The 27,028-nt window shown below is 44.9% G+C and overlaps 1 protein-coding gene across 2 annotated transcripts in view; it reads left to right on the top strand.

Annotated features, from left to right (window-relative positions):
* Window positions 1–26,696, top strand: part of LOC141050265 (sulfotransferase 2B1-like) — a 207,932-nt gene extending 181,236 nt beyond the window's left edge. For both annotated transcript variants that reach the window (XM_073547148.1, XM_073547149.1), the window contains 2 exons: window positions 11,070–11,250; window positions 26,342–26,696. In XM_073547148.1, the coding sequence (XP_073403249.1) occupies window positions 11,070–11,250; window positions 26,342–26,484 (324 nt within the window). In that variant the 3' untranslated portion in view covers window positions 26,485–26,696. The remainder of the gene's footprint in view (window positions 1–11,069; window positions 11,251–26,341) is intronic.
* The last annotated feature ends 332 nt before the right edge of the window (window positions 26,697–27,028 follow it).

Genomic DNA, 27,028 nt, shown 5'->3' with positions numbered 1-27,028 from the left:
TGATGCATAAAGAGTTCATCCATATCTTCAGCTTGTACAGGCGGCCTGTAGTAAATGCCTACAATGGTGTCCTTTCCATTGTTCTGTCCTTGTATTCTTACCCAAACAGTTTCCACAGAACTCCCAGTCTCTGAAGCTTCAATCTCTGTGCAGATATACGCGTTTCTAACATACAATGCGACACCTCCTCCTCGTTTATCAAGTCTGTTTCTTGCAAATAAGTTGTATCCTTCTAGTCTTGTATTCCAATCATGTGTATCGTCCCACCAAGTTTCAGTGATTCCAATGACATCATATTTCTTTTCCTGTGTTAGTAGTTCCAATTCTCCTTGTTTGTTGCCCATGCTTTGTGCATTAGTATAGAAACATTTTAGTTTGTGATTGGTTTCTCTTTCTCCAATATTTGTATTAATTAGATTCTTTTGTCGTTGTTCTTCCTTTCCACTTCTAATAGCAGAGTTCTCAATAGCATTTGTCAGGTGTATGGCTTTTTCTAGTCTTTTGCTTCCCTTCCCACGTTGTTCTAGTTTAAAGCTCTCCTGATGAGTGTAGCAAGGCGACTTCCAAATACATGTTTTCTAGTCTTCGTAAGGTGCACCCCATCTCTAGCAAGTAGTCCATCGTATAGGTAATTCACTCCGTGATCCAGAAATCCAAATTGTTGCTGACGGCACCATCGACGTAGCCAGTTGTTCACCTGCAGAATCTTATTCCACCTCCTTGCTCCATGGCCATCCACTGGGAGGATGGAAGAGAAGACCACCTGCGCTCCCAGTTCTTTCACTTTCTTGCCTAAGTTTTCAAAGTCTCTGCAGATGGTTTCCAGGTCGTTTCTTGCGGTATCATTTGTCCCCACATGTAGTAGCAGGAATGGGTAGTCATCTGTAGGTCTGAAGAGTTCTGATATCCTGTCAGACACATCTTTAATTTTTGCACCTGGAAGACGGCACATTTCTCTTGAGGTTATATCCGGTCTGCAGATAGCGGCCTCTGTTCCTCTCAACAGGGAATCCCCCATGACCACCACTCTCCGTTTCTTCTTCACAACATTTTTCTTTCCCCATCCAGGAGGACTCTGAAGGCGTACAAGGTTGCTGTTTGTGGGCAAAGTCTTATCCTGATGTATTTCTTCATCGTTTTCCTGGGTGAGAGCCTGGTACTGGTTCCTGAGAAGTATGGGTGCTGACTGCCTCCTGATCCTCCTGCTTCTCTGGGTCACATGTCTCCATTCCTCTGTTTCTTCAGGTGCACTTCGAATTTCTTCTCTTTCTGTAACATGAAGAGATAATTCTGCTCTGTCCAAGAACTCTTCATCTTCCTTAATGATCTTCAACGTAGCTAACCTCTCTTCGAGATTTTGCAATATTTCCTCCAACAGGGACACAAGCTTGCATTTGTGGCATGTGAAGTTTGTAAGTCTGTGAACATGTAGCAAGAAATGCAGCTCACCAAATGGCTCCTGGCCTCTTAAATATTGAGATTTCTTAAAAACGATGAAAGATGAGCCTATCGGCGCGCGGTTTTCCTATTTCCTCTTTTCAGCCGCAACAGCCAAAATCCAGTGATCGTTGAGCTCGCGGAGACTCTTCACTTATCCCAGAAGGCACTGGGAATATGCAAATGATTTCCTCAGGACTCTTCCCCTGGCTTTTCTACAAATGGGACATCACGTCAGCTAATGATTCAAGGAAATTTTACATTCAAAAAATCAAATGATACTCCTTCCTTTCTGAGCTCTGCCGTGCGCCCAAACAGTAATTTTCTCCTTCATATTTGGTATCGACATATTCAGGAGACATTGCACAGCAAATTGTATGATGCAATTTTTCCTGTTACCCTTATGAAAATGCAACAGATGAAGATAAAACATATTTCACAGCATCCTCCACTTGTTCCAACAAATTTTGCCTTCAAAAAGTCAAATGGCGCTTTTTCCATTCTGAGCTCTGCCGTGCGCCCAAACAGTGGTGGTTATCTCCCTCATATGGGGTATCGGCGTGCTCAGGAGAAATTACACAACAAATTTTGTAGTCTGCTTAGTTTTTAGAATATTGTCACTTTTGGGTATCTCCTATCATATAGACCCCTCAAATTGACTTTAATGTGAGGTGAGGTGGTCAATGTGAGGTGGTCCCTAAAAAAATGGTTTTGTAAATTTTGTTAGAAAAATGAAAATCACTGGTCAAATTTTATCCCTAATAACATGTAAAGTAGACATTGAAAAAGTGCAAAATTGCTAAATTTTCAACATTTTTGCCAAATGTCCATTTTTTTCACAAATAAACTCAAATCATACCAAAGAACTTTTACCACTGTCATGAAGTATAATATGTCATGCAAAACCAGTCTCAGAATAACTAGGATCTATTGAGTCATTCCAGAGTAATTATTAGTGTTGAGCATTCCGATACTGCAATATCGGGTATCGGGCGATATTCGCGGTATCTGAGTTCTGATACTGAGTTCCGATACTTTTAGAATATCGAATACCGGAATTGGAAGTTCCCATAATGCTATGAGCCAGTTTGATTTTATTCAGCCAATGAGGAATCCTAAGAAGTGTGGGCACATCCTGCTATGCATGTTAGGCATGTTAACTAATGGCATGGCTGTGATTGGATGCTGAAATGATGTCATGATGCACTATAAAAGCCGCCGCCGCCATTTTGGGTTCACTCTGCTGTGAATTTACTTAGGGACAGGACGCTGCTGTTCTGACTCTGAGGGACAGTTTGAGCTAGCGATTTGCTTTATTGTGCTTTACCCAGGCTACTTTAGCAAACGCTGTGTGAGAAGCTTTCTTTTGCCTTGCAGCGCTGTTCACGGCTGTCTGCGAGGTCTCTGTGTGTGAGTGCAGCTCACACTGTAGTGTGTTCTGCAGACATCTCCGGTTGCAGTCCACTCAGCGTGCGTCACTGACTCATACATTGTCCTTTTTTGCATTAGTGCTGCTCATTTTTCCAGAGTTCTCCTATTAGTGTGGTTCCATACGTATCCAGCTAGAATATTTGAAAACACTATATAGGAGTAGATAGAGGAGCCTTTCTGCTGGCTTGTACCCTGCAGCCCCAGCCAGATTAGTATTAGCCTATTTTTTGGAGCCTCATCTTTTGCATTGTAGATTACCTTCCTGCATTGTAATAGCTACAAAAAGTTTGTGATACTATCGGTTTTACATCTTTGGGCACATCCAGTGTCTTTTTGTGAAAAAAAAGTTAATAAAGTTCATCAAACACTCTACTTTACAGTTGTGTAGGCCACATTAGCTCATATTAAAGTCTAGTCCACACTTTATAAAATTAGTGTTTCTTATACCTGTTAGCAGCTGTTCAGGAATAAGCACACTAAGCCCTTAGTACTTTTCTGCCTATCTTTATCAGTCTACCAAGATGAAGAAGGCAGGGAGTAAGGCACGTGGTCGTGGGTGTGGAGTTTCTGCAGGGAGAGGACGTGGGGATGCTGTGCCTGCTGCGGGCACCAGTGACTCAGCATCCCCCAGTTTTCCAAGGGAACAGTCCTTTATGCGCAGCTTTGTAGGAGCTCGCCGTACCCCACTGCTGCGGGATGAACAAATTGAAGCCGTTGTCAGATGGATGGCAGATAACGCATCGACTTCAATTAGTTCCTGATCCTCTCAGGTCCAGAGCACTGAAGAGCACTCATCTGTCTCTTCACCACCTGCCAAATTGCCCAGGCAGTCAGAGAGCCCTGGACAGGAGCCATCTCTACTTCTGTTCTCTGAATCTGTTGGCTTAGAAAGAGGGGGCCAGCCAAGCAGCATTTGAGAATTTGAAGAAGAGATAGTATGCAGTGATGCGCAACAGCTTTGTCTCTCTGAATCTGAAGAGGGGGGTGGGCCAGTGCCTATGGTCAGCACACCTCAGTACGCATCTGATGATGAGACTCAGGTGCCACTTTCTGGTGCGTACTGTGCTGTCGAGACTACCCAGGAGAAGCAGTCGTTTCAAGAGGGTAGTGTAGATGATGAGGTCCTTGACCCATTATGGCGTGAGGTACAGGAAGGTGGTAGGAGCAGCTCTGAGCAAGAGATTCCCCGAACGGCCAAAAAAGGAGGGAGAGGGAGGGGTCAGACTCGGTTGCCTGTAGCCTCCACTTCGGCACCCATTAGGAGCATGCCTCTTCCAAAACCCAAAACGGGCGATCCCAAGACTTGCAGTGCCTGGTCCTTTTTTGACACAGTTGCAGATGACATTTGCTTTGTCAAATGTAAGCTGTGTAATCAGAAAGTGAAAAGAGGGAAAAGTGTCAGCAACCTCAATACCACAAATATGTGGAAACATGTGCGGACCAAGGACGTGGTGGAGTTACAAAGACACACTGAAGACCTAGGCCAACCTACAGCGCCACCTACCACCTCTTCAGCTCATGTTGTAACCTCTTCCTCCAGCTCACACACAGCTGGTTTGGCTTCCTCACAGGATCGCCATGGAAGAACCTCTGGCACTGTTGTACAGAGACACAGTGACATTCCACCCACAGCACCACTTTCCCTGTCATCCTCACTCCCAGGCCAGTCTACAGCCATCGGTAGCACAGGCATGGGAGAAAAGGCGCCCATACTCGGCAAACCACCCCCGAGCACAGGCTCTGAATGCTGGCATTGCAAAACGACTGTCCCTTGAAATTCTCTCATTCAGGCTGGTGGAGACTGACACCTTCCGTAACTTCATGGCATTGGCAGTCCCACAATACAACGTGCCCAGCCGCTTTTATTTCAGCAGGCAAGCCGTCCCTGCCCTGCAAAGCATGTGGTGGGAAAAATTAAACATGCGCTACTAAACGCCGTCAGTAGCAAGGTCCACCTGACCACTGATGCGTGGACCAGTAACCATGGACAGGGATGATATCTTTCCCTCACTGCCCATTGGGTAAATGTTGTGGAGCTGGGTACAGATCTTGAGAGTGGCGCTGTACGTGTTCTGCCAACTCCAAGGATTGCAGGAATCCAGTCTGTACACATTGACTCCTCCTAATACTCCAGTTCCTCAGAATCAGCGCTGCAGGAGCCGCCACAGTCCACATGGACCCGTGAACGCTTACCTATTACGACCGATATGAGCACAGCCATGGCCAAACGTCAACAGGCCATATTGAAATTAATTTCTTTGGGGAATCGAAGCCACACAGCGCAGGAGCTCTGGAATGCCATCAAGCAGGAGAGCGATGTGTGGTTTGTGCCAGCGAATCTCCAGCAAGGCATGGTAGTGTGTGACAATGGCCGAAATCTGGTGTCAGCTCTGGACCTTTGCAACCTCACTCACATCCCATGTCTGGCACATGTGCTCAACTTGGTCGTGCAGAGTTTTTTGAGAGAATATCCGGATCTTGATGCACTGCTGCACAAGGTCCGCATAGAGAGCGCTTACTTGCGGCGTTCCAGCATGGCAAGATCGCGCATTGCAGCTCTGCAGCACCGATTCCACCTTCGGGAACATCGCATCATATGTGACCTACCCACCAGGTGGAATTCAATGTTACATAGGTTGGAGAGCTTGTGTGAGCAGCAGGCAGCAGTAATGGAGTACCAGCTGCATCAGGCGCAAAGAAGTCGCACTGCGCACCGTTCCCACTTCACCACCAGTGAGTGGGCCTCTATGAAGGACATCTGCCACGTTTTGCGTGCCTTCGATGATTCCACGTGGATGGCGAGTGCAGATGATGCACTAGTCAGCAAGACTATCCCCCTTATCTGCCTGCTTGAAAAAACACTGCAAGCACTAAGGGAGGAGGTTGTGGAAGAGGTGGAGGATGAGGAGTCACAAATGCCCTCTGCTTCAAGACAGTCTGCACAATGTGGTTCCTCACAAAGGCCTAGGCAGGGGACACTTTGTGAGGAGGATGAGGAGCCAATGGAGGAGGAGGACATCTGTCCAGAGGAGGGAGGTACACAATGCACTAGTAGTCAGTATGCAGAGCGAGGGTGGGGTGATGCAGAGGAGGCAGAGATGACACCTCAAGCAGGGGACAGCGTTTCTTGGCCAGTTGGCAGTCTGCAGCACATGGTTGATTTCATGCTGCTGTGCCTGAGAAATGACCACCGCATCGCCCACATTCTCAACACGGCTGACTATTGGGTGTACACCCTCCTAGATCCTCACTACCGGGACAACTTACAAAGCCTCATAACACCGTTGAACCGGGAGCGTAAAATGCGGGAGTACCAAGACACACTGGTGCATTCCATCATGTTCTCCATTCCACCCGAGAGCAGTGCTGCTAGTGCTTTACAAAGCAGCTCTGTGCATCGAGGCAGTGAAGGCAGCTCTTCACAAAGAGGGAGCAGAAGCAGCGCCTCAGCACAAGGCAAGACCAGAAAGGCCCAAATGTGGCAAAGTTTTGTGTCCCCACCACAAATGTCTACACCATCACAGACGGCTCCAGTCAGCAGGAGGCAACGTATCTGTCAGATGGTGACAGACTACATGTCTTGCCCTCTCCGTGTTCTCCCACACGGCTCTTCCCCCTTCAAATTTTGGGTCTCTAAGCTGGATACATGGCCAGAGCTTAGCCAGTATGCATTGGAGGTGCTGGCTTGCCCTGCTGCTAGTGTATTATCGGAATGCATATTTAGTGCTGCAGGTGGTGTACTAACAGGCCGTCGCATGCGACTATCCTCCGATAACGTTGACCGGCTTACTTTTCTGAAAATAAACAAGGCCTGGATCTCGCCGGAATTTACCAGTCCTCTTCCAGATTAAATAATTGGTTGGCAACAGTATCCAGGTCTCCTGTTGTGTTCATGTTTCTACCACCTGAACTGTAATCCCTGGGCTCCAACACCGCCAGTTGCTGCTCAGAAGTGCCGTCTGCACAGTCAACACTTGCTCCTGTGTTATTGGGGTTCAGTAACGTAAGCTTATCCCCTGCTGTGTGTCCGGCAATTTCTCCTGCTCTGTCCACATTCACACTGCTACAGATATTAAACTTGCTGCAATTAGGCATCTGGCTACACTCTGTTTCTACTGTAATCCCTGGGCTCCAACACCACCAGTTGCTGTTCAGAAGTGTCTTTGGCACAGGTACTCCCTCCTGCCCAGCCTGGTCAGCTGTTTCTCGGTAGTGCCATTGGCTCTTGTAGCTTTTGCTACTCATCTGGGTTCCAGCACCGTCAGCTGGTTCTCGGCAGTGTCTTTGGCACGGGTACTCCCTGTTGCCCAGCCTGGTTCCAGCACGCCAGCTATTTGTGGGTAGTGTCAACGTCACTTTGCCTCCAATACGTTGTCCTGTTGTGTTGCGGTCAGGTTAGTCGACTCTACGGTGCCTGCAGTTCAGGTGCTTCCTATGTGGGCTGCGGGATCTGGCGATGAAGGCTTGTTCCGTAGTGCCAATAGGACAAGCTCCCCCTGTAGGACTGTGGGTTTCGGTAACTCCGGCCAGCTCACGGCCTTGCAACTTTTTTTTTCATGTGTACCTTCTGCTGCCTATCTGAGTTCTAGTACCATTAGCTGGTTCTTTGGAAGTCAATCTTGAATATGTCTCCCTGGGTTCCAGTAGCGTCAGCTGGTTCCAGGCAGAGCCTTTGGCTTAGGTGCCTCCTTCTCGGTATCCGAGTTCCCCCAACGTCTGCTGGTCCTTGGTAGTGCTTTCTGGCACAGGTACCTCCTGCTTAGTAACCGGGTTCCAGTACCATCAGCTGGTCCTTGGTAGTTCCATTGGCTCTTATATCTTCGGCTTCCCATCCAGGTTCCAGTACTGTCAACTGGTTCTCATCAGTTCCTCAGCCTTCTTGTACCTTCTGCTACATTTCCAAGTTCAAGCTTTTGGAAATGGTTTTTGGTAATCACTCTGAATCTCCCTGACGACGACCCTAAAGACGACAACCCTGAAGACCACCCCGAAGAAGATGACGACCCTGAAAACGACGACCTTGGAGACGATGACCCTGAAGACCATCCCGAAAAAGATGACGACCCCGAAGACGACGACCCTGAAGACCACCCCGAAGACCAAGAAGATGACCCTGAAGAAGATGACCAAGAGGACAAAGAACAAGAAGACGACCACCAAGATACAGAAGAACAAGAGACAGAAGACCAAGAAGCAGAAGAACAAGAAGCTGCAGAACAAAAAGCAGAAGAACATTAAGCATAAGACTAAAAATCAGAGCAAAAGATATTATCTAAATTATATGCTAAAGAAGACTAAGCAGTGTATGGGGGTGAGTCCGTTCCTCCTTTTGGTGCCCCTGGAAAATACCTGCTGCTGCAGGCAAAACTGAACGCAGACAAATCCTGTTGTAAATCTTTTGTGACAGGCAGAATGGAACGTGTAATCTTCAAACTTTTATAGATAACAACTACAGGAATTATTATTATTATTTATTATTATAGCGCCATTTATTCCATGGCGCTTTACATGTGAGGAGGGTTATGCATAATACATACAAGTACAGTAATCTTAAACAATACAAGTCACGACTGGTACAGGATGAGAGGATCCTGCCCACGAGGGCTCACAATCTACAATGGGATGGGTGAGGATACGGTAGGCGAGGGTAGAGCTGGTTGTGCAGCGGTTTGGTGGATCAGTGGTCACTGCAAGTTGTAGGCTTGTCGGAAGAGGTAGGTCTTCAAGTTCTTTTTGAAGGTTTCCATGGTAGGCGAGAGTCTGATATGTTGTGCTAGAGAGTTCCAGAGTAGAGGGGATGCGCGGGAGAAATCTTGTATGAGATTGTGGGAAGAGGAGATAAGAGGGGAGTACAGAAGGAGATCTTGTGAGGATCGGAGGTTTCGAGCAGGTAAGTACCGGGAGACTAGGTCACAGATGTACGGAGGACTCAGGTTGTGGATGGCTTTGTATGTCTTGGTTAGGGTTTTGAACTGGAGTCTTTGGGTAATGTGGAGGCATTGCAGGGATTGACAAAGGGGAGAGGCCGGGGAATAGCGGGGGGACAGGTAGATTAATCGGGCAGCAGAGTTAAGAATAGATTGGAGGGGTGCGAGAGTGTTAGAGGGGAGGCCACAGAGCAGGAGGTTGCAGTAGTCAAGTGGTAGATGATGAGGGCATGGACTAGGGTTTTTTCAGATTCTTGGTTGCCTGTCACAAATAAGAATATGATGAAGAAGAAGAATATGAAGAAGATGAAGAAGTAGAATATGAATAAGAATAATAGTTGAATAAGAATATGAAGAATGTAAAAAAAAAGAATAGGAAGAAGGTGAAGAAGAAGAAGATGAATAAGGTGAAGAAGAAGTTGATGAAAAAGATGCTGCTGCTGCCGAGGATGATGAAGGAGAAAGTGTGGGAGAAGTAAAAGAGAAGGTGAAGAGCATGGAAGTAGTGAAACATAAATATCTGACAAAACATAAAAAAGCTTAACATAGTCAATATCTTTGTAACTCCGAACGTCTTAAAAAAAAAATTATTCCTGCTATTCCATTTGATTGGGCTAAACCTCTATGCCTTTAATGTCTCCTCCACCTCCCCCAATACATTCTACATTATTCTTAGTTGCTTTCCTTCATGTAGAATTAACCTACAAGGAAAGTAAGGGTTTATTTTCATTCCGATATTTGTGTCCCATTGACTTGCATTGGTTTCCGGTATCGGAATCGGCAATATCCGATATTTTTGGGGTATCCGTCCAATCCAATCTGATCAGATATTTCCCGATATCGGAAGGTATCGCTCAACACTAGTAATTACCTCATGAATTGGCAGTGGTCAGAATTGTATAAATTAGCCTGGTCATTAAAGTGCAAACCACCTTTGGGGGTAAAGGGGTTAAAAAGGTTGTCCCATTATCATAATCATTGATCTCTGCCACCATCCTCAAAATAAAAAAGTGTTGATTAGTTGTCAAAAATGAATACAACTCTAGTTGTGTATTTTTATTGATGGTAGTTCTGTTTCTTGCTATTTGTACTCGTTCTTTGCCCAATATAACAAAATCCCCATGAATCAAATTCCAAGTAAATTTGCGACCAATCTGAACAATGAGAAACAAAGCTGTAGCATGAACCTATGATGATGAAGACTAGATATGAACAAACTCAAACTGTAAAGTTTGGGGTTCTTACTGGACCCCTAGTGCCCTATCCTGAACTCCGATTACAGACTTCTCCTGGAACTCCATTTTACAGTTTGAAGACTGGAGAGAGAGAGAGCGAGAAAGGAGAGAAAGAGAGAGAAAAAGAGGGAGACCTAAAGTTCAGCCTGGTACCAGGACCCAAACTTCCATGGATCCGCTCATCACTAATGGCAATGAAAATAGCTTTAAGACTACTTGAGAATTCATCTAGATAATCTGAATAACTGATGTGTTTACATCATAGCATGCCATCATGGAGCCAAGCAAGAATACAGCTAGACATGCAGTAATGAAGGTAGTAACTTGTATGATGTAAGGGCGGTCTCAGGCTAGGGTCACACTACAGTATAACGCGGACGAGTGCTATGCGAGAAAACATTTCATAACACTCATCCCCGAGTTAATCTATGGGTCAGCTCACATCTGCAATTTTTTTTCTCATGCTGAATGGGCATGCGAGAACAAGTGCAGTATGCTGCGATTGGCTCCGAGACTCGGCCGAGTCTCGGCGCACTCACACCGATATGGGTGCGAGTGACACAGCGCACAGCACTCGGTTATCATCTGAGTGCTGTTCGATAGACGCCAATGCTGGCAATGGAGGAGATAGAGAAATCAATTTCTCTGCCTCCTCCGTAGCTGTGTTCCGATCCACTCTGTGCTAGAGGATCGGAGCGCAGTAGCATGACACTCGGCTCCCCATCACAGCAGAGCAGGAGCCAAGGGTCATTAGCATCTCACATCCAGGATGCCATACCCTAGTGTGACCCCAACCTTAGGATGCAGCTACACCCTATGGCTCGACATGCATTGAGGCTCTTTCCGGGCGCCGGTTGGCCAAAGCCTACACTCTTTTTAAATAAAACTATACAGCAATTGACAAAAATCATGAACGGAGTTTTGTCCTCATGTGTCCACTCGCAGTGTGTGGTCTCACCATGAAAGTAGAAACATAAATATTTAATTCCATTCTGCATATTTATTATTCTCAATATTGGATTTCCATAATTGTCAACAGGACCTACGAGGAAGCGTGATTAAGATTTGCAAATTTCTTGGGAAGGAGTTAGATGACGAAGCAGTGGACTCTGTGGTGAAAAATGCTTCCTTTAAGAACATGAAACAGAACGATATGGCTAATTACAGTCTTGTGCCACCTGATTACATGGACCTGAAGAAAGGTCCATTTATGAGAAAAGGTAAAACTGATCACCATATTGAGAAAAAAAAAATGTGTAGTCAAAGTCATATCTTGCGTTCATTCTGCACTAGGCAATTTCTGTTATACCTTCTCCTGGCAAGTCAGACTGAAGGTATGAGTACAAAGTGATTTTATCTGCCGGATTCCACCTATAACTTGTCTGAAAAGCTTAAAAAAAAGAAAAAACTAATTAACTTATGTGCAGTAATGTCAAAATAACTTGCTGTTCATCGGTCCCATCGTTTGTAACTTCTTTCAAATTAAAGCTTCAAAAGCCATGAATTGGCTGAAAGATGTGAAAAGCCCAATATTCAGGTGGCACAAGCTTTTTTACCTTTTTCCGTTGGGTATGCTATATAACCTGCCTGAAAGGGTAAACACTAAAGGTCTGAACATATGCACTGCAATGTGAAAATGGTTTGCTGTTTAGGTTCCATTAATTGTTTTGAGCTTCTAAAGATGTCAAAAGGTTAAAAAAGTGACTGGTCCAAAACGGACAAACAAAAGATGTAGAGGAAAAACTGATGAAAAAAAGAGATGCAAAATAAGACTTCAGGAGAAAAGAAACCGGCATGTCATAAACGTCTTCAACCTGAAAAGTTTTTTGGGTTCGTAGACATTTAAAAGACATAGTGTGCACATACTCTAATGGTGACCATACCCTAAAAGTCACAAATTAACATAAGACTAACGGTGACCAAACCGGTCAATACCAAAAGGTTCAGCTGACAGTGTAGTATGTATTTATGGCTCTGACTGATGATTGTTGAGGAAATAAGAATCCGGCGTGTCCAATTTCAGATTGTAGATGCTTTTATTCTATAACAGGTAAGTCGCCACCAGAAATGGTCATAGCAGCTCTCTCAAAGTAAACAGAGGAGCACTCAACAAAGTGGGGGGATAGTACGAGATAAGCTAACTACTAACTGAACAATCTGACAGCTATTAAAAACATATGGGGTCTTTAGTCAAACACTAATTCAAGTTAGATACGAGGGGCATTTATTAAAGCTCTCCCCTGACTCACTTCCTGTGGACTGAGAGCAATGAAACTTGGCATAGTTAATAGACCTTCTCTACATAGGTGCCACCTAGGGACACACGCTTCTCCCATCTCTTTAAGCAACTGTAAACACCTAGCTTGTTGAAGTTGACACATTGCTCCAAAAGCCATGTTGTGACTTCGGAAATCAGAATCTCATTATCTGGAAAATTCTTGCCCTTCAAAAATATCTTCATTGTTGGAAAGAGATGAAAGTCCAATGGTGCAATTCGGGTGAATAAGGGGGATGCAATAGAATTTCAAAGCCACAGGAGCATGCTTCCATTTGGACAACATGTGAGTTGTGAACTGGTGCATTGTCTTGCAGAAGGTGGACACCTTTGGAGAACATGCCACATCTCTTGGTTTTGATGGACTCCCACAATTTCTGCAGCAATGAAGCATAGTATGCCCCAGTGATCATGGCACCCTTTATTAGGAAATCCATCAATACTACTCCGTGCTGGTCCCAAAATACTGTGAGCATGCTTCCATTGCATCGACTGTACTTTAGTTTCAGGATGTTTTAGGGATGCACCCAGCTTTCCTCCTGTGTGATCAATCTGTTGAAAAAGTCCTTCTGGTTTCCATGGCACATCATCATTAGAGCCTGAGAGCATTCAATTTTTTTTCCTTCTTCTGGAAAGGTGTGAGCAGCGTGAAACCCTGCGAGTGGATAATCTATAGAGACTTATACCATTGCACATGGGCAGCATCAGCGTCCTGTAATAAATTGAAGTCATGGGAAATAATTTTTGAATGCCCCACATATATGGCCCTTACAGACCGCTGTATTTTAAGTCTCTGTGTTGTCCATGTGTTCAACAGACAACAAACTGACTTTTATGAATGGGTCACCAAGGAGGAAAAAACCTAAACATGCTAAGCCCATAAAAACCAGAGAGGTTGGTAACTATGCAGATCGCAGATCCCTGATCCTAACCACACAACTAGCAGCAGCCGTGGAGCGTACCTATGATGAACCTAGACACCTCGTCACGGCCGGAGGACTAAATAAGCCTAAAGCAGGAAAAGGGGAAAACTAACTGCCCCAGAGCAGACCCTGAAGGAATAGACAGCCCCCACACAAGTATTGACGGTGAAACATGATGAAAACACAAACACAGGCAGGAAAATAGGCTGAGCAAACGATGGGGCCCAAACTAACTGGAAAGGAGAGGAAAGGAAAGACACTGTCTGCAATCTGCCCAAAACCCTAGAAAATAATGTCTGACACTTCTGATAACAAAATTAACCCTGAAGTCACTAGACTTCCCCCACTATATCAGCACTCTGAAATATTCTGAGACAGAGCAAAAAGAGGCCAATCTAATAAAGGACAAAAAGCAAATTGGCAAATACAGATAAATAAGAGTGGAAATTCAGCACAGCTGCTGACCACACAAAAAACTGAATAGAACAACAAAATCAAGTGTGAACATTAGCAGAGAAACTTAGCTTGAGCTGACTGGAACAGAGCTGAGAACCAAGACCTGACAAGCAGAAGGAATCACCAGCACCAGAGTAGGGCGTGGGCTGTCTTAAATCCAATCTGAGATTCCCGAGGTCCAATCGTCATCCTCATTACCAGGTGGCAGATCTCTACTGATTAAATCAGCCTCACTGTCTCCTGTCACCAACAGAGGGAGCCTGGAAGGAGAACTCACAACTGGTAGATGAGAAAATGAACTCACAACATTACCCTCCCCTTCATGAGGGGTCACCGAACCCTCATCCACACCACCAGACCGATCAGGATGGGCCCGGTGAAAAGCACGAAGAAATCTATTAGCATGAAAATCAGAGGCAGAGACCCAAGAATTATCCTCCTGGCAATAACCCTTCCATTTGACCAAATACTGGAGTCTCCGTCTAACCAAACGAGAATCCAATATTTTCTCTACCTCATATTCCACATTGCCTTCAACCAACACAGGGTCAGGAGGTGCTGCCATAGGAACCACTGGCTCAACAAACTTCTTCAACAGAGATTTTTGAAATACGTTATGGATCTTGAACGTAACTGGAAGAGCCAATAGAAAAGAAACAGGATTAAGAATCTCCAAAATCTTATAAGGTCCAATAAATCTTGGCTTAAATTTTGGAGATGCAAGCTTCATTGGAATATTCTAAGGCTGGTTTCACATTAGCGCTTTTTAAGCGCACGCACGGCCGGGGGTAGCTCCGCCCCCGAGCTGGCTCTCTGCCCGGCGTGCCCGCCCCTTGCTTGTAGCGCCGCCTCCTAGCGGACAGCGGCGCCTGCGATCGGTGCACCCTATCTTTAGCATAGGGTGTGCAGATCGTGCGCAGGCCGTGCGCTAGTTGTGCTTTGACCTGCGCTGCGCACTTTTGACGGTGCGCCGTGCGCGCCAAAATCGAACTTTTCGGATTTTTCAAAAGTGTGCAGCGCAGGTCAAAGCGCAACTAGCGCACGGCCTGCGCACGATCTGCGCACCCTATGCTAAAGATAGGGTGCGCCGATCGCAGGCGCCGCTGTCCGCTAGGAGGCGGCGCTACAAGCAAGGGGCGGGCACGCCGGGCAGAGAGCCGGCTCGGGGGCGGAGCTACCCCCGGCCGTGCCTGTGCTTAAAAAGCGCTAATGTGAAACCAGCCTTAGACGACAACCAAACCATATCACCCACTTTAAACCGGGGACCAATGGTCCTATGCCGGTTGGAATATCGCTGGGCCTTTTCCTGAGAGAGTGACAACTTATCCACCACTTGGTCTCATATCTGCTGCATTCTCTCAACCACAGTGTCCACACCTGGGCAGGACGAAGATTCCACTTGCCCTGAAGAGAATCGTGGATGAAACCCAAAATTACAGAAAAAGGGTGACATCAAAGTGGCAGAACTAGCTCTATTGTTCAGCGCGAATTAGGCCAAGGGCAAAAATGAGACCCAATCATCCTGATAAGCAGATATAAAACATCTTAAATAAGACTCCAAGGTCTGGTTTGTACTCTCAGTCTGTCCATTGGTCTGGGGATGAAACGCGGAGGAGAAGGATAAATGAATTCCCAGACTGGAACAAAAGGCTTTCAAGAATCTGGAAACAAACTGAACTCCTCTGTCGGACACGATGTTCTCAGGAATCCCATGTAACCGAACCACCTGTTGTAAAAACAAGGGCACCAACTCAGCGGAACATGGCAACTTTGGGAGTGGTACAAGGTGGACCATCTTCGAAAATCTATCACAAATCACCCAGATAACAGTCATTCTCTGAGAGACAGGAAGATTAGAAATAAAATCCATTGAGATATGGGTCCATGGCCTCCTGGGCACCGGCAGGGGCATCAGCAACCCACTAAAATGAGAACAGGGTTTAGACCGAGAGCAAATCCCACAGGACTGTACAAAATTCCTGACATCACGAGATAAGGCAAGCCACCAAAAGGACCGATTCACCAAATCTCTGGTACCAAAAATACCTGGATGACCAGCCAATGTGGAGCAATGAATTTCAGACATCACTCTCTTTCTCCACTGGTCAGGAACATACAATTTTCCCATAGGGCAACGCTCAGGTTTATCCTTCTGAAATTCCTCCAGTGCGCGTTTCAAAACGGGCGAAATGGCAGAAAAAACTACTCCCTCACCTAGGATGGTAGTAGGCTCGGTCACATTAAGAGAATCGGCAAAGAAACTCCTAGAAAGGGCGTCTGCCTTAACATTCTTGGTGCCCGGAAGAAAAGAGACCACAAAATTAAAACGCGTGACAAACAAGGCCCATCTAGCCTGTCAAGGATTCAAGCATTTGGCCGACTCCAGATAAATCAAATTCTTGTGATCAATGAGGACCACAAGTTGATGTCTAGCTCCCTCCAACCAATGTCTCCACTCCTCAAATGCCCATTTCATGGCCAACAATTCCCCACATCATAGTTGCGTTCAGATGGGGAGAACTTTCGAGAAAAGAAGGCACAGGGATTCATCTTAGAAGTCACAGGGTCCTTTTTGGACAAAACAGCTCCTGCACCAATCTCAGAAGCATCTACCTCCACCTGAAATGAAAGTGAGACATCAGGTTGCCGTAAAACCGAAGCTGAAGTAAATCTCCGCTTAAGCTCCTGAAATGCTGAGACAGCCTCAGGAGACCAATTCAGCACATCAGCGCCCTTCTTAGTCAGATCAGTCAGTGGTTTGACAATACCAGAAAAATTACCTATAAATTTACAATAGAAATCAGCAAAACCCAAAAACTTCTGGAGGGCCTTCAAAGAAGTAGGCTGAACCCAATCATAAATGGCCTGTACCTTGGCCGGGTCCATTTCAATAGTCGATGGAGACAGGATAAATCCCAAAAATGAAATCCTCTGTACACCAAAAAGGCATTTCGATCCCTTAACAAACAGGGAATTCTCCCTCAAAATCAGGAACACAGTCCGGACGTGTTCCATATGAGAATCCCAATCACTAGAAAAGATGAAAATATCATCCATATAGATGATCAAAAGCTTATCCACAAAGTCACGTAAAATATCATTCATAAAGGACTGGAAGACAGAAGGGGTATTAGTGAGCCCAAATGGCATCACCAGGAACTCAAAATGTCCCTCCGGAGTATTAAACGCCGTCTTCCATTCATCCCCGTGCTTGATGCGAATAAGATTATACGCCCCCCTGAGGTCAAGCTTAGTAAACCAGCAGGCACTCTTAACTCTGGAGAATAAATCAGACATCAGTGGTAACTGGTACTGATATTTAACTACCATCTTGTTAAGGGAACGCTAATCAATACACGGTCTTAATGAACCATCTTTCTTGGCCACAAAAAAAACCCCAGCACCTAAAGGTGACGAGGATGGTCTAATATGACCCTTCTCCAATGACTCCTTAATATAGGATCGCATAGCATCATGCTCGGGTACTGATAAGTTGAAAAGCCGACACTTGGGAAATTTACACCCAGGCATCAACCCAATTGCACAGTCATAACTCCTATGAGGAGGCAAAGATGCAGACTTACTCTCACTAAATACATCAGAAAAATCGGCCAGATAATCAGGAATATCATGAGACTGAAGAGAGGTGGAGAAAACAGGAGCGTCCCTAAGAACACACTGACAACCCCAACTCACTTCAGACCCAGATTTCCAATCCAAAACTGGATTATGAGTTTGCTCCAGGGAAAACCCAGAACAATAGCATCATGCAAATTATGCAGCACCAAAAATTTACAATTTTCTTGGTGGTCTGGGGTAACTCGCATTATCACCTGGGTCCAAAACTGAGGTTTATTCTCCTCCAAAGGAGTAGCATCAATACCCCTCAAAGGAATAGGCGTCCGCAGAGGCGTCATGGAAAAACCACAACGTTTAGCAAAGTCCAAATCCATCAGATTCAACGCTGCTCCTGAATCCACAAAATTCTTAGTGGACAAAGTGGATAAGGAGCAGATCAGAGTAATTGCCAAAAGGAACTTAGTTTGTACACTGCCCACAGCAAATGTGTGTGCAAAATGTTTCTCTCATTTAGGGCAGACAGAAATAGTATGAGAGGCATCTCCACAGAAAAAACACAGCTTATTACGCCTTCTAAACTCCTGACGTTGCGCCCTAGACAAAACCCCATCACATTGCATAGGTTCAGACATTTGTTCAAAAGGTGGCAGCGCCTCCCGTGTAGTTTTACGTTCACGTAAACGCCGATCAACTTGAATGGCTAATGACATGGAATCATCCAGACCAGAGGGAACAGGAAATCCCACCATAGCATCTTTTACGGTCTCTGATAAACCCTTCCGAAAGAGAGCTGCCAAAGCGCTATCATTCCATGTAGTAAGGACCGCCCACTTTCAGAATTTTTAACATTATAACTCTGCAGAATCCTGGCCCTGGTTTAATGCCAACAGGGTTCTCTCAGCTTGATCAACAGCATTAGGTTCATCATACAACAAACCCAAGGCTTGAAAAAATGCATCCACATTAGTCAGAATAGGATTTTCAAGTCTCAGAGAAAAAGTCCAATCCTGGGGATCGCCGCGCAGCAAGATGATGACAATTTTAACCTGCTGCACAGAGCTCCCCGATAAGTTAGGCTTCAAGGCAAGAAATAATTTACAATTATTCTTAAAATTCAGAAATTTAGACCGATCCCCAGAAAACACATCAGGAGTAGGGATCTTAGGTTCAGTAGCATGTGACTGAATGAGGTAGGTGGAAATTCCCTGCACTTCAGCAGCAAGTTGCTCCACATTATCAGACAATTGCTTAATCTCCATTAGGGAAAAAAATCCTCCTACAGCCACAGAGAAAAAGAGGAAAAAATACATATAAAAAAAAATTCTGACACTTTTTTAACAACTTTTTCCTGCTTTTGAATAAACTAGAATCTGCGGTATGGCTGGTGATTCTGTCATGAATGGGTCACCGAGGAGGAAAAAACCTAAACATCCTAAGCCCAGAAAAACCAGAGAGGTTGGTAACTATGCAGATTGCAGATCCCTGATTCTAACCACACAGCTAGCAGCAGCCGTGGAGCGTACCTACGATGAACCTAGATGCCTCGTCATGGCCGGAGGACTAAATAAGCCTAAAGCAAGAAAGGGGGAAAACTAATTTACCCAGAGCAGACCCCTAAGGAATAGACAGCCCCCACACATGTATTGACGGTGAAACATGATGAAAACACAAACAGGCAGGAAAATAGGCTGAGCAAACGATGGGGCCCAAACTAACTGGAAAGGAGAGGAAAGGAAAGACACTGTCTGCAATCTGCCCAAAACCCTAGAAAATAATGTCCAACACTTCTGATAACAAAATTAACCCTGAAGTCACTAGACTTCTCCCACTATATCAGCACTCTGAAATATTCTGAGACAGAGCAAAAAGAGGCCAACCTAATAAGGGACAAAAAGCAAATTGGCAAATACAGATAAATAAGAGTGGAAATTCAGCACAGCCCTGGCCGGGGCTGGCTGACCACACAAAAAACTGAATAGAACAACAAAATCAAGTGTGAACATTAGCAGAGAAACTTAGCTTGAGCTGACTGGAACAGAGCTGAGAACCAAGACCTGACAAGCAGAAGGAATCACCAGCACCAGAGTAGGGCGTCGGCTGTCTTAAATCCAATCTGAGATTCCCGAGGTCCAATCGTCATCCTCATTATCAGGTGGCAGATCTCTACTGACTAAATCAGCCTCACTACCTCCTGTCACCACCAGAGGGAGCCTGGAAGGAGAACTCACAACTGGTAGACCAGAAAATGAACTCACAACTGACCCTATAATCATCTGCTGTAAATATTACTACATATACTGTACATTAATATAGGATTGCAGAAAAATCAATATGTTTGTCACAAAAACCTGAAGGGTTTCCTGATTCAAGCGAAGTGATTGAGAATCCTTAAGGCTTAATTTGCACACGTTGTGGAATTTCTGCAGAGATTTCTGCGGGAATTCCAGAATTCCATTCCTCGGGAAATATGCGAGATAACCGCATTTTAAATTCCTGCAAATTTCACAAGGAAAAACTAGCGTTTTGCAAGTGTAATTAGCTTGCAGAATGCTAGTGTTTTCCAAGTGATCTGTAGCATCGCTTGGAAAACTGATTGACAGGTTGATCACACTCATCAAACATAGTGTCATAGTGTTTGACGAGTGTGACCAACTTTTTACTATTGAGGCTGCCTATGCGGCATCAGTAGTGAAAAGATCTAATGTTAAAAATAATAAACAAAATAAAAAATCGTGTTTTTCTCACCTTTCGTCTTCCCACGCAGCGTTCCCGATCATCGCGATACTCTCAGCAGGTCTCGTTCCCAGCGATGCCTTGCAACAATGACCTTTGATGACGTCGCGGTCTCGCGAGACCGCTACAGTATCGCGACACCGCGACGTCATCAAAGGTCATTGTCACAATGCATCACTGGGAACAGGACCTGCCGATGCTGGTGACGCTGCGACGGACATCAGAAGGTGAGAATATGACGATTTTTTCTTATATCCTAATTCTATTTTTTACAGGGATATGGTACCCAGAGCCCGTAGGAGAATCTCCGCTCCTCCAGAATGTGGGTACCATCCACAATTGTTCTGCTTACTTTTCTTATGGTGGTCATAGCCACATGCGGAAAGTAAGCAGAACAATGCATTTCTATGTGTGCGGATTTTTTTGGATTTTCCCGCGATTCTGCACAAAGAATGAGCATGCTGCGTATTTTTCGGCAATGCAATTCCGCAGTGGAAAAATCCACAGCATTAGCACAGCATGTGCAGAATGCCATAGGAATGCATGGGATGGTTTTTTTTTTGTGTTTTTGTGGCAAAATCGCACGTTTAAAATCGCTGAGAAAATGCGGAAAAAACGCTACGTGTGAACAAAGCCTAAGTGTCATGCACAAGTTTCATATTTCTGACTTGCAGAAAACCCCAGTCTCAACTAAGACCTAAAAGCCCAGCAAGACTTCTGGACCTCTCCATATTTAAATCTTTAGCTAGTCCAGGTCCAATTTCTTCTGACTGCCGCTGTTTTGGGCTTTATTCTCAGGCATAGGAGATAGCAGGTTCCATTTAAATAACAGATGTTCCTCTTGCGCAGGTGGCTGGCATACATGCGTTGTTCCTGAATAGAGAATCATCATTTTAACAGGGAAGCCCCATCTATATATAAAGTTATTGTCTCTCAACACTTTAGCTACATTCGCTAATTCCCATCTCTTAGCAAGTGTCGATGTAGACAAACCTGGAAAAACTGAAGGGTCTGGTAAGTTAGGTTTCTTCCTCAGATTTAGCAAAAAGGCTTCTTTAGCCTAGAAAAAAGGAATTGTGCCAATACATTCATTTACAAAGCTAGGCTAAGATTCTTTGGCTTAGGAACCCTATGGAGTCTGTCTATCATCAAGTCCCAGTGATCGTGTTCTGGAAGGACCTTCTGCCACAATTTAGAGAACTGAATAGTAAGTTCTGTGTCTTGAATAGTCTCTGAGAACCCCTCACCTGAACATTATTACGGTGTGATCTGTCTTCTAGATCACAAATCTTACCTTTAAGATAAAGTTACCTCTTCTTCTAGAGCCGCATTAGCGTCTATTAGATCATTATGTGAACTGTCACATTTCGCCATTTTGTCTCGATATTTGCCTAGTGGTCCTCCACAGAATCAATGTCCCTTTGTAGTTCTATTTAGCATACCTCACAGATCATCACTATTTATGTTGAGAAGACTTTGCATCGTCTTTTTTGTAAGAGGAATCTCACAGCCGTCGTCATCCATGGTTCCTATCATTATCTTGGGAGAGGAACGCAGATGAAAAAATTATCATGCTTTTTTGAAGACGCTTGCTTGTGGGACTTGACCCTCGGTATTGTACCTCACCGAGCTCACCAGAGATTACTAGAGCGACACACATGGGGAGGAGAATACTTTACTGGAAGGTCGCTGGTTTGGTGTCTTCGGAATCCATGAACGCCGGAGCTCAGGGTCAAGCACTTGGCACCATCAGCTTGCAAGCCATGCCCCAACTGTTATAAGGAGATATGGTTACTGAAAAAACGCAATTAGTTTTGATTTTTTTCCCCTTTTTATGGCATTTACCATATGGGTCATATTTTAATAGACCAGACTTTTATGGACATGGAAATACCAAATATGTTTGTTTTTAATTTAAAAATTGTGATTTGAATTTTTATATTTTTAAACTTTTTTTTTTACTATTTTGAATCCCCTTAAGAGTCTTTAACATGTGGTCATCCAATTGCTTATATCGTGTCTGCAATACCACAAAATTACAGTGTATAGAGAAAACTGCAGTCTCCTAATAAGTTCCGCCTGTGGCCGAGCTTCACATAAGTACCAAAATGTCAGCAATGTCACCTTCAGCAGGTCCCTAGCTGTCATGCTGCAGATGGCTGACAGGAGGCAGCGCACGTGTAACGGCAACTGCTCCATTAAAATGCCCCTGTCATATATGCACATCTACAACTCTATGGATAACCTCAGTGACAGGGACTCAGCTCTTGATCCCCCTCCACACATGATGACCCCAGCACTGACGTATATATATTTCATTTTTCCTGCACCCTTTTCAGTAAAGTGTAGAATTTTTTTTAGGAATTTATTCAATATGTTTTATATGAAGTGCCTATGTTACTATCACTGCAATATAATAAATGAGTTGGCCACTACGTATTTATTGATGACCTAACCTTAGAATAGGTCATCAATATCTGATTGAGGGGTGCGACACCCGGCACTCACACCGATCAGCTGTTATCGGAGGTGGCTGGAAGTTCTCAGACGCTGCCAGAACTCAGCCACTGCTTCATACCTATAGCGGCCACAGCCAGATACTGCAGATCTAACATCTTTTTAAATAGGGGGTCAATGTGCAGTACCGGACTGTGGTCACTATAATTCTTATAGAGCTTCTGTTTTCCCGGCATCATCTGAGAATTTCCAGACGACGACGGTAACAGCTGGTCAGCCAGGTTGTTGAATCCCTATTGATCAGATATTGATGACCTGTTACTACATGATCATGTGTTTTTATTGTATACTAGCTGAAGAGCCCTGTGTTGCCCTGGCATAGTAACTAACTCTGGTTAGTTATAACAAACTATAATGATTATTCTCCATCCCATAGTCCAGTGCCCATATACCTTCATACATATCCTCCATCCTATAGTCCTGTGCCCATATACCCATCACACATCCTCCATCCCATAGTTCAGTGCCCATATACACATCATATATATCCTCGATCCCTTAGTCCAGTGCCCATATACCTATCACACATCCTCCATCCTATAGTCCTGTGCCCATATACCCATCATATATATCCTCCATCCATTGTCCAGTGCCCATATACCTTCATACATATCCTCCAACCCATAGTCCAGTGCCCATATACCCATCATACATATCCTCCATCCCATAGTCCAGTGCCCATATACTCATCACACATATCCTCCATCCCATAGTCCAGTGCCCATATACCTTCATACATATCCTCCATCCTATAGTCCTGTGCCCATATACCCATCATACATATCCACGATCCCATAGGCCCATACCCATATACCCATCATACATATCCGCCATCCCATAGTCCCGTGCCCATATACCCATCATATATATCCTCCATCCCATAGTCCAGTGCCCATATACTCATCACACATATCCTCCATCCCATAGTCCAGTGCCCATATACCTTCATACATATCCTCCATCCTATAGTCCTGTGCCCATATACCCATCATACATATCCACGATCCCATAGGCCCATACCCATATACCCATCATACATATCCGCCATCCCATAGTCCCGTGCCCATATACCCATCATATATATCCTCCATCCCATAGTCCCGTGCCCATATACCCATCATATATATCCTCCATCCCATAGTCCAGTGCCCATATACCCATCATACATATCCTCCATCCCATAGTCCAGTGCCCATATACTCATCACACATATCCTCCATCCCATAGTCCAGTGCCCATATACCTTCATACATATCCTCCATCCTATAGTCCTGTGCCCATATACCCATCATACATATCCACGATCCCATAGGCCCATACCCATATACCCATCATACATATCCGCCATCCCATAGTCCCGTGCCCATATACCCATCATATATATCCTCCATCCCATAGTCCCGTGCCCATATACCCATCATATATATCTTCCATCCCATAGTCCCATGCCCATATACCCATCAAACATCCTCCATCCCATAGTCCAGTGCCCATATACCTATCATGCATTCTCCATACTATAGTCCTGTGCCCATATACCCATCAAACATCCTCCATCCCATAGTCCCGTGCCCATATACCCATCATATATATCCTCCATCCCATAGTCCCGTGCCCATATACCCATCATACATCCTCCATCCCATAGTTCAGTGCCCATATACACATCATATATATCCTCGAACCCTTAGTCCAGTGCTCATATACCTATCACACATCCTCCATCCTATAGTCCCGTGCCCATATACCCATCATACATCCTCCATCCCATAGTTCAGTGCCCATATACACATCATATATATCCTCGAACCCTTAGTCCAGTGCTCATATACCTATCACACATCCTCCATCCTATAGTCCAGTGCCCATATACCCATCATATATATCCTCCATCCCATAGTCCCGTGCCCATATACCCATCATATATATCCTCCATCCATTGTCCAGTGCCCATATACCTTCATACATATCCTCCATCCCATAGTCCAGTGCCCATATACCCATCATACATATCCTCCATCCCATAGTCCAGTGCCCATATACTCATCACACATATCCTCCATCCCATAGTCCAGTGCCCATATACCTTCATACATATCCTCCATCCTATAGTCCTGTGCCCATATACCCATCATACATATCCACGATCCCATAGGCCCATACCCATATACCCATCATACATATCCGCCATCCCATAGTCCCGTGCCCATATACCCATCATATATATCCTACATCCCATAGTCCCGTGCCCATATACCCATCAAACATCCTCCATCCCATAGTCCAGTGCCCATATACCTATCATGCATTCTCCATACTATAGTCCTGTGCCCATATACCCATCAAACATCCTCCATCCCATAGTCCCGTGTCCATATACCCATCATACATATCCTCCATCATATAGTCCCGTGCCCATTCACTCATCATACATATCCTCCATTCCATAATCTAGTGCCCATATACCCATTATATATATCCTCCATCCCATAGTCTCGAGCCAGGTGGCGCTGAGCAGGGAGGTCCTGGAGATGTGCTGTTATGTAACCTAGCAGTGTGGCTCTGTGTGCAGCCGCTGATGATGCGATTTTCTACCCTGGTAACAATAGAGCGCGGCAGTAATGGGGGAAGGGGAGATTCATTTCTGTCATGTGCTCTCTGCTCCTTTCTGGGGGGCAGACAATGGCTGGGAGTTTATGTTCAAGGGGATGCTAGATTTCTCCCACCCGGTCTGAGGTGTTGTGGAGTGGGAAAATTGTTGCTCATAGCAACCAATCACAACTCAGCTTCTTTTAGGTTACATTCACACATCACGGTTTTTTCGCGGCAGCTTTAAACGCGCGATTTTGCCGCGAAAAATAAGCATCCCATGCATTCCTATGGGATTCCGCAATGCTGTGCTAATGCTGCGGTTTTTCTGCGGCGGAATCGCTTTGCAGTAAAAAACGCAGCATGCTCATTAATTTAGCGGAATCGCGGCGATCCCGCACCCATAGGAATGCATTGTTCTGCTTACTTCCCGCATGTGGCTGTGCACGCCAGGCGAAAAGTAAGCAGAACATTTGCGGATGGTACCCACGATCTGGAGGAGGAGAGACTCTCCTCGGGGCTGTGTGTACCATATCCCGCCTCTCTCCACGCTCCCGGTCCCAGTAATCCTTTGCGAGAATGACCGCTATGACATCGCGATCTCAAGGGAGCACGACGTCTCGTGGTCATTCGTGCAAAGGATTACTGGGACCGGGAGCGTGGAGAGAGGCGGGAATGCTGCGCGGGACGCCGGAAGGTAAGAATAACAATATTTTTTGTTTTTTTAATTATTTTTTACATACTATCTTTTACTACTGATGCTGCATAGGCAGCCTCAGTAGTAAAAAGTTGGTCACACTCGTCAAACACTATGTTTGACGAGTGTGACCAACCTGTCAATCAGTTCTCCAAGCGATGCTACAGATCGCTTGGAAAACGCTAGCATTCTGCAAGCTAATTACGCTTGCAAAACGCTAGTTTTTCCACCGGAAAATCACGGGAATTTAAATGCGATTTTCCCATGGAATGGAATCCGGAATTCCCACGGTAATTTCCTCGAGAGATCCGCTACGTGTGCACATAGCCTTAAGCAGCTCTGATGAAATGAAAGATGCTTAGTGATTGGGTGGGGCTATGTGGAGTAGGCATGGCTGATACATACACACACACACTCATTTTTATATATAATTTCCTCAGTATTGTGTTTTGGGGATTATACTATTTTAGGGGTTACTTTGTGCATATAACAGATCTATTAAGCATAAATTTAAATATTTTGTCACCACTTGTGATTTACAGGAATAGTCGGAGATTGGAAAAATCATTTTACTGTGGCTCAAAATGAATATTTTGACAAGATCTACAAGGCAGAAATGGAAGACTTCAGTGTGAAGTTTCCTTGGGATACAAACACACCGGAATATCGGGGCTTTTCCAGCTGACCAAATGTTCTCAGTGCAGAAAATTCACCAGTCGGTGATGATTATTGGTTACAAATTAACACTTTTTATGTAAGATCACATAAAGCTTCACACGTTCTTTGTTTTTATGAAGAAGATTAATGATCTAGTAGAGGATATTGATGTTTTCTGAATGTTCTGCCTGTGCTGAGTTCATTTCAATATTTTAAATAAATTTATTGCATTTGAGTGGAGTCCGTGTTTCCATATCTGTATTGTTAGAGCTGGCGGAATGCACCAAATAATAAGAAGGTAGTAATAAGGTGCGTTCGCAGCCCGGGGTCCCCCATGCAGAGATGTTACCTGCTGCCCGGTAATGGCGAACGCTATATGGCGGTATAACAGACGAGCGCACGCAGGTTAACGTCACCCGGTGTGTACAGAGGTAGACTTTGTTGCTTCACAGAACCGCACTACCACGGAATATAAATGCTGTAGCCTGTTAAAGCTCACAGAGCTCGGGAAAGTGAGCGCGAGTGTAAAGTCACAGAACTCTGCCCCAAAGTCACAGGGTTAGAGTACCTCT

This window comes from Dendrobates tinctorius, unplaced genomic scaffold (assembly GCF_039654945.1).
Source record: "Dendrobates tinctorius isolate UK_male_01 unplaced genomic scaffold, ASM3965494v1 ptg000151l, whole genome shotgun sequence".
Taxonomy (NCBI): domain Eukaryota; kingdom Metazoa; phylum Chordata; class Amphibia; order Anura; family Dendrobatidae; genus Dendrobates; species Dendrobates tinctorius.
The sequence above is the reverse complement of the archived record's forward strand: the minus strand, read 5'-3'. Positions and strand labels throughout refer to the sequence as shown.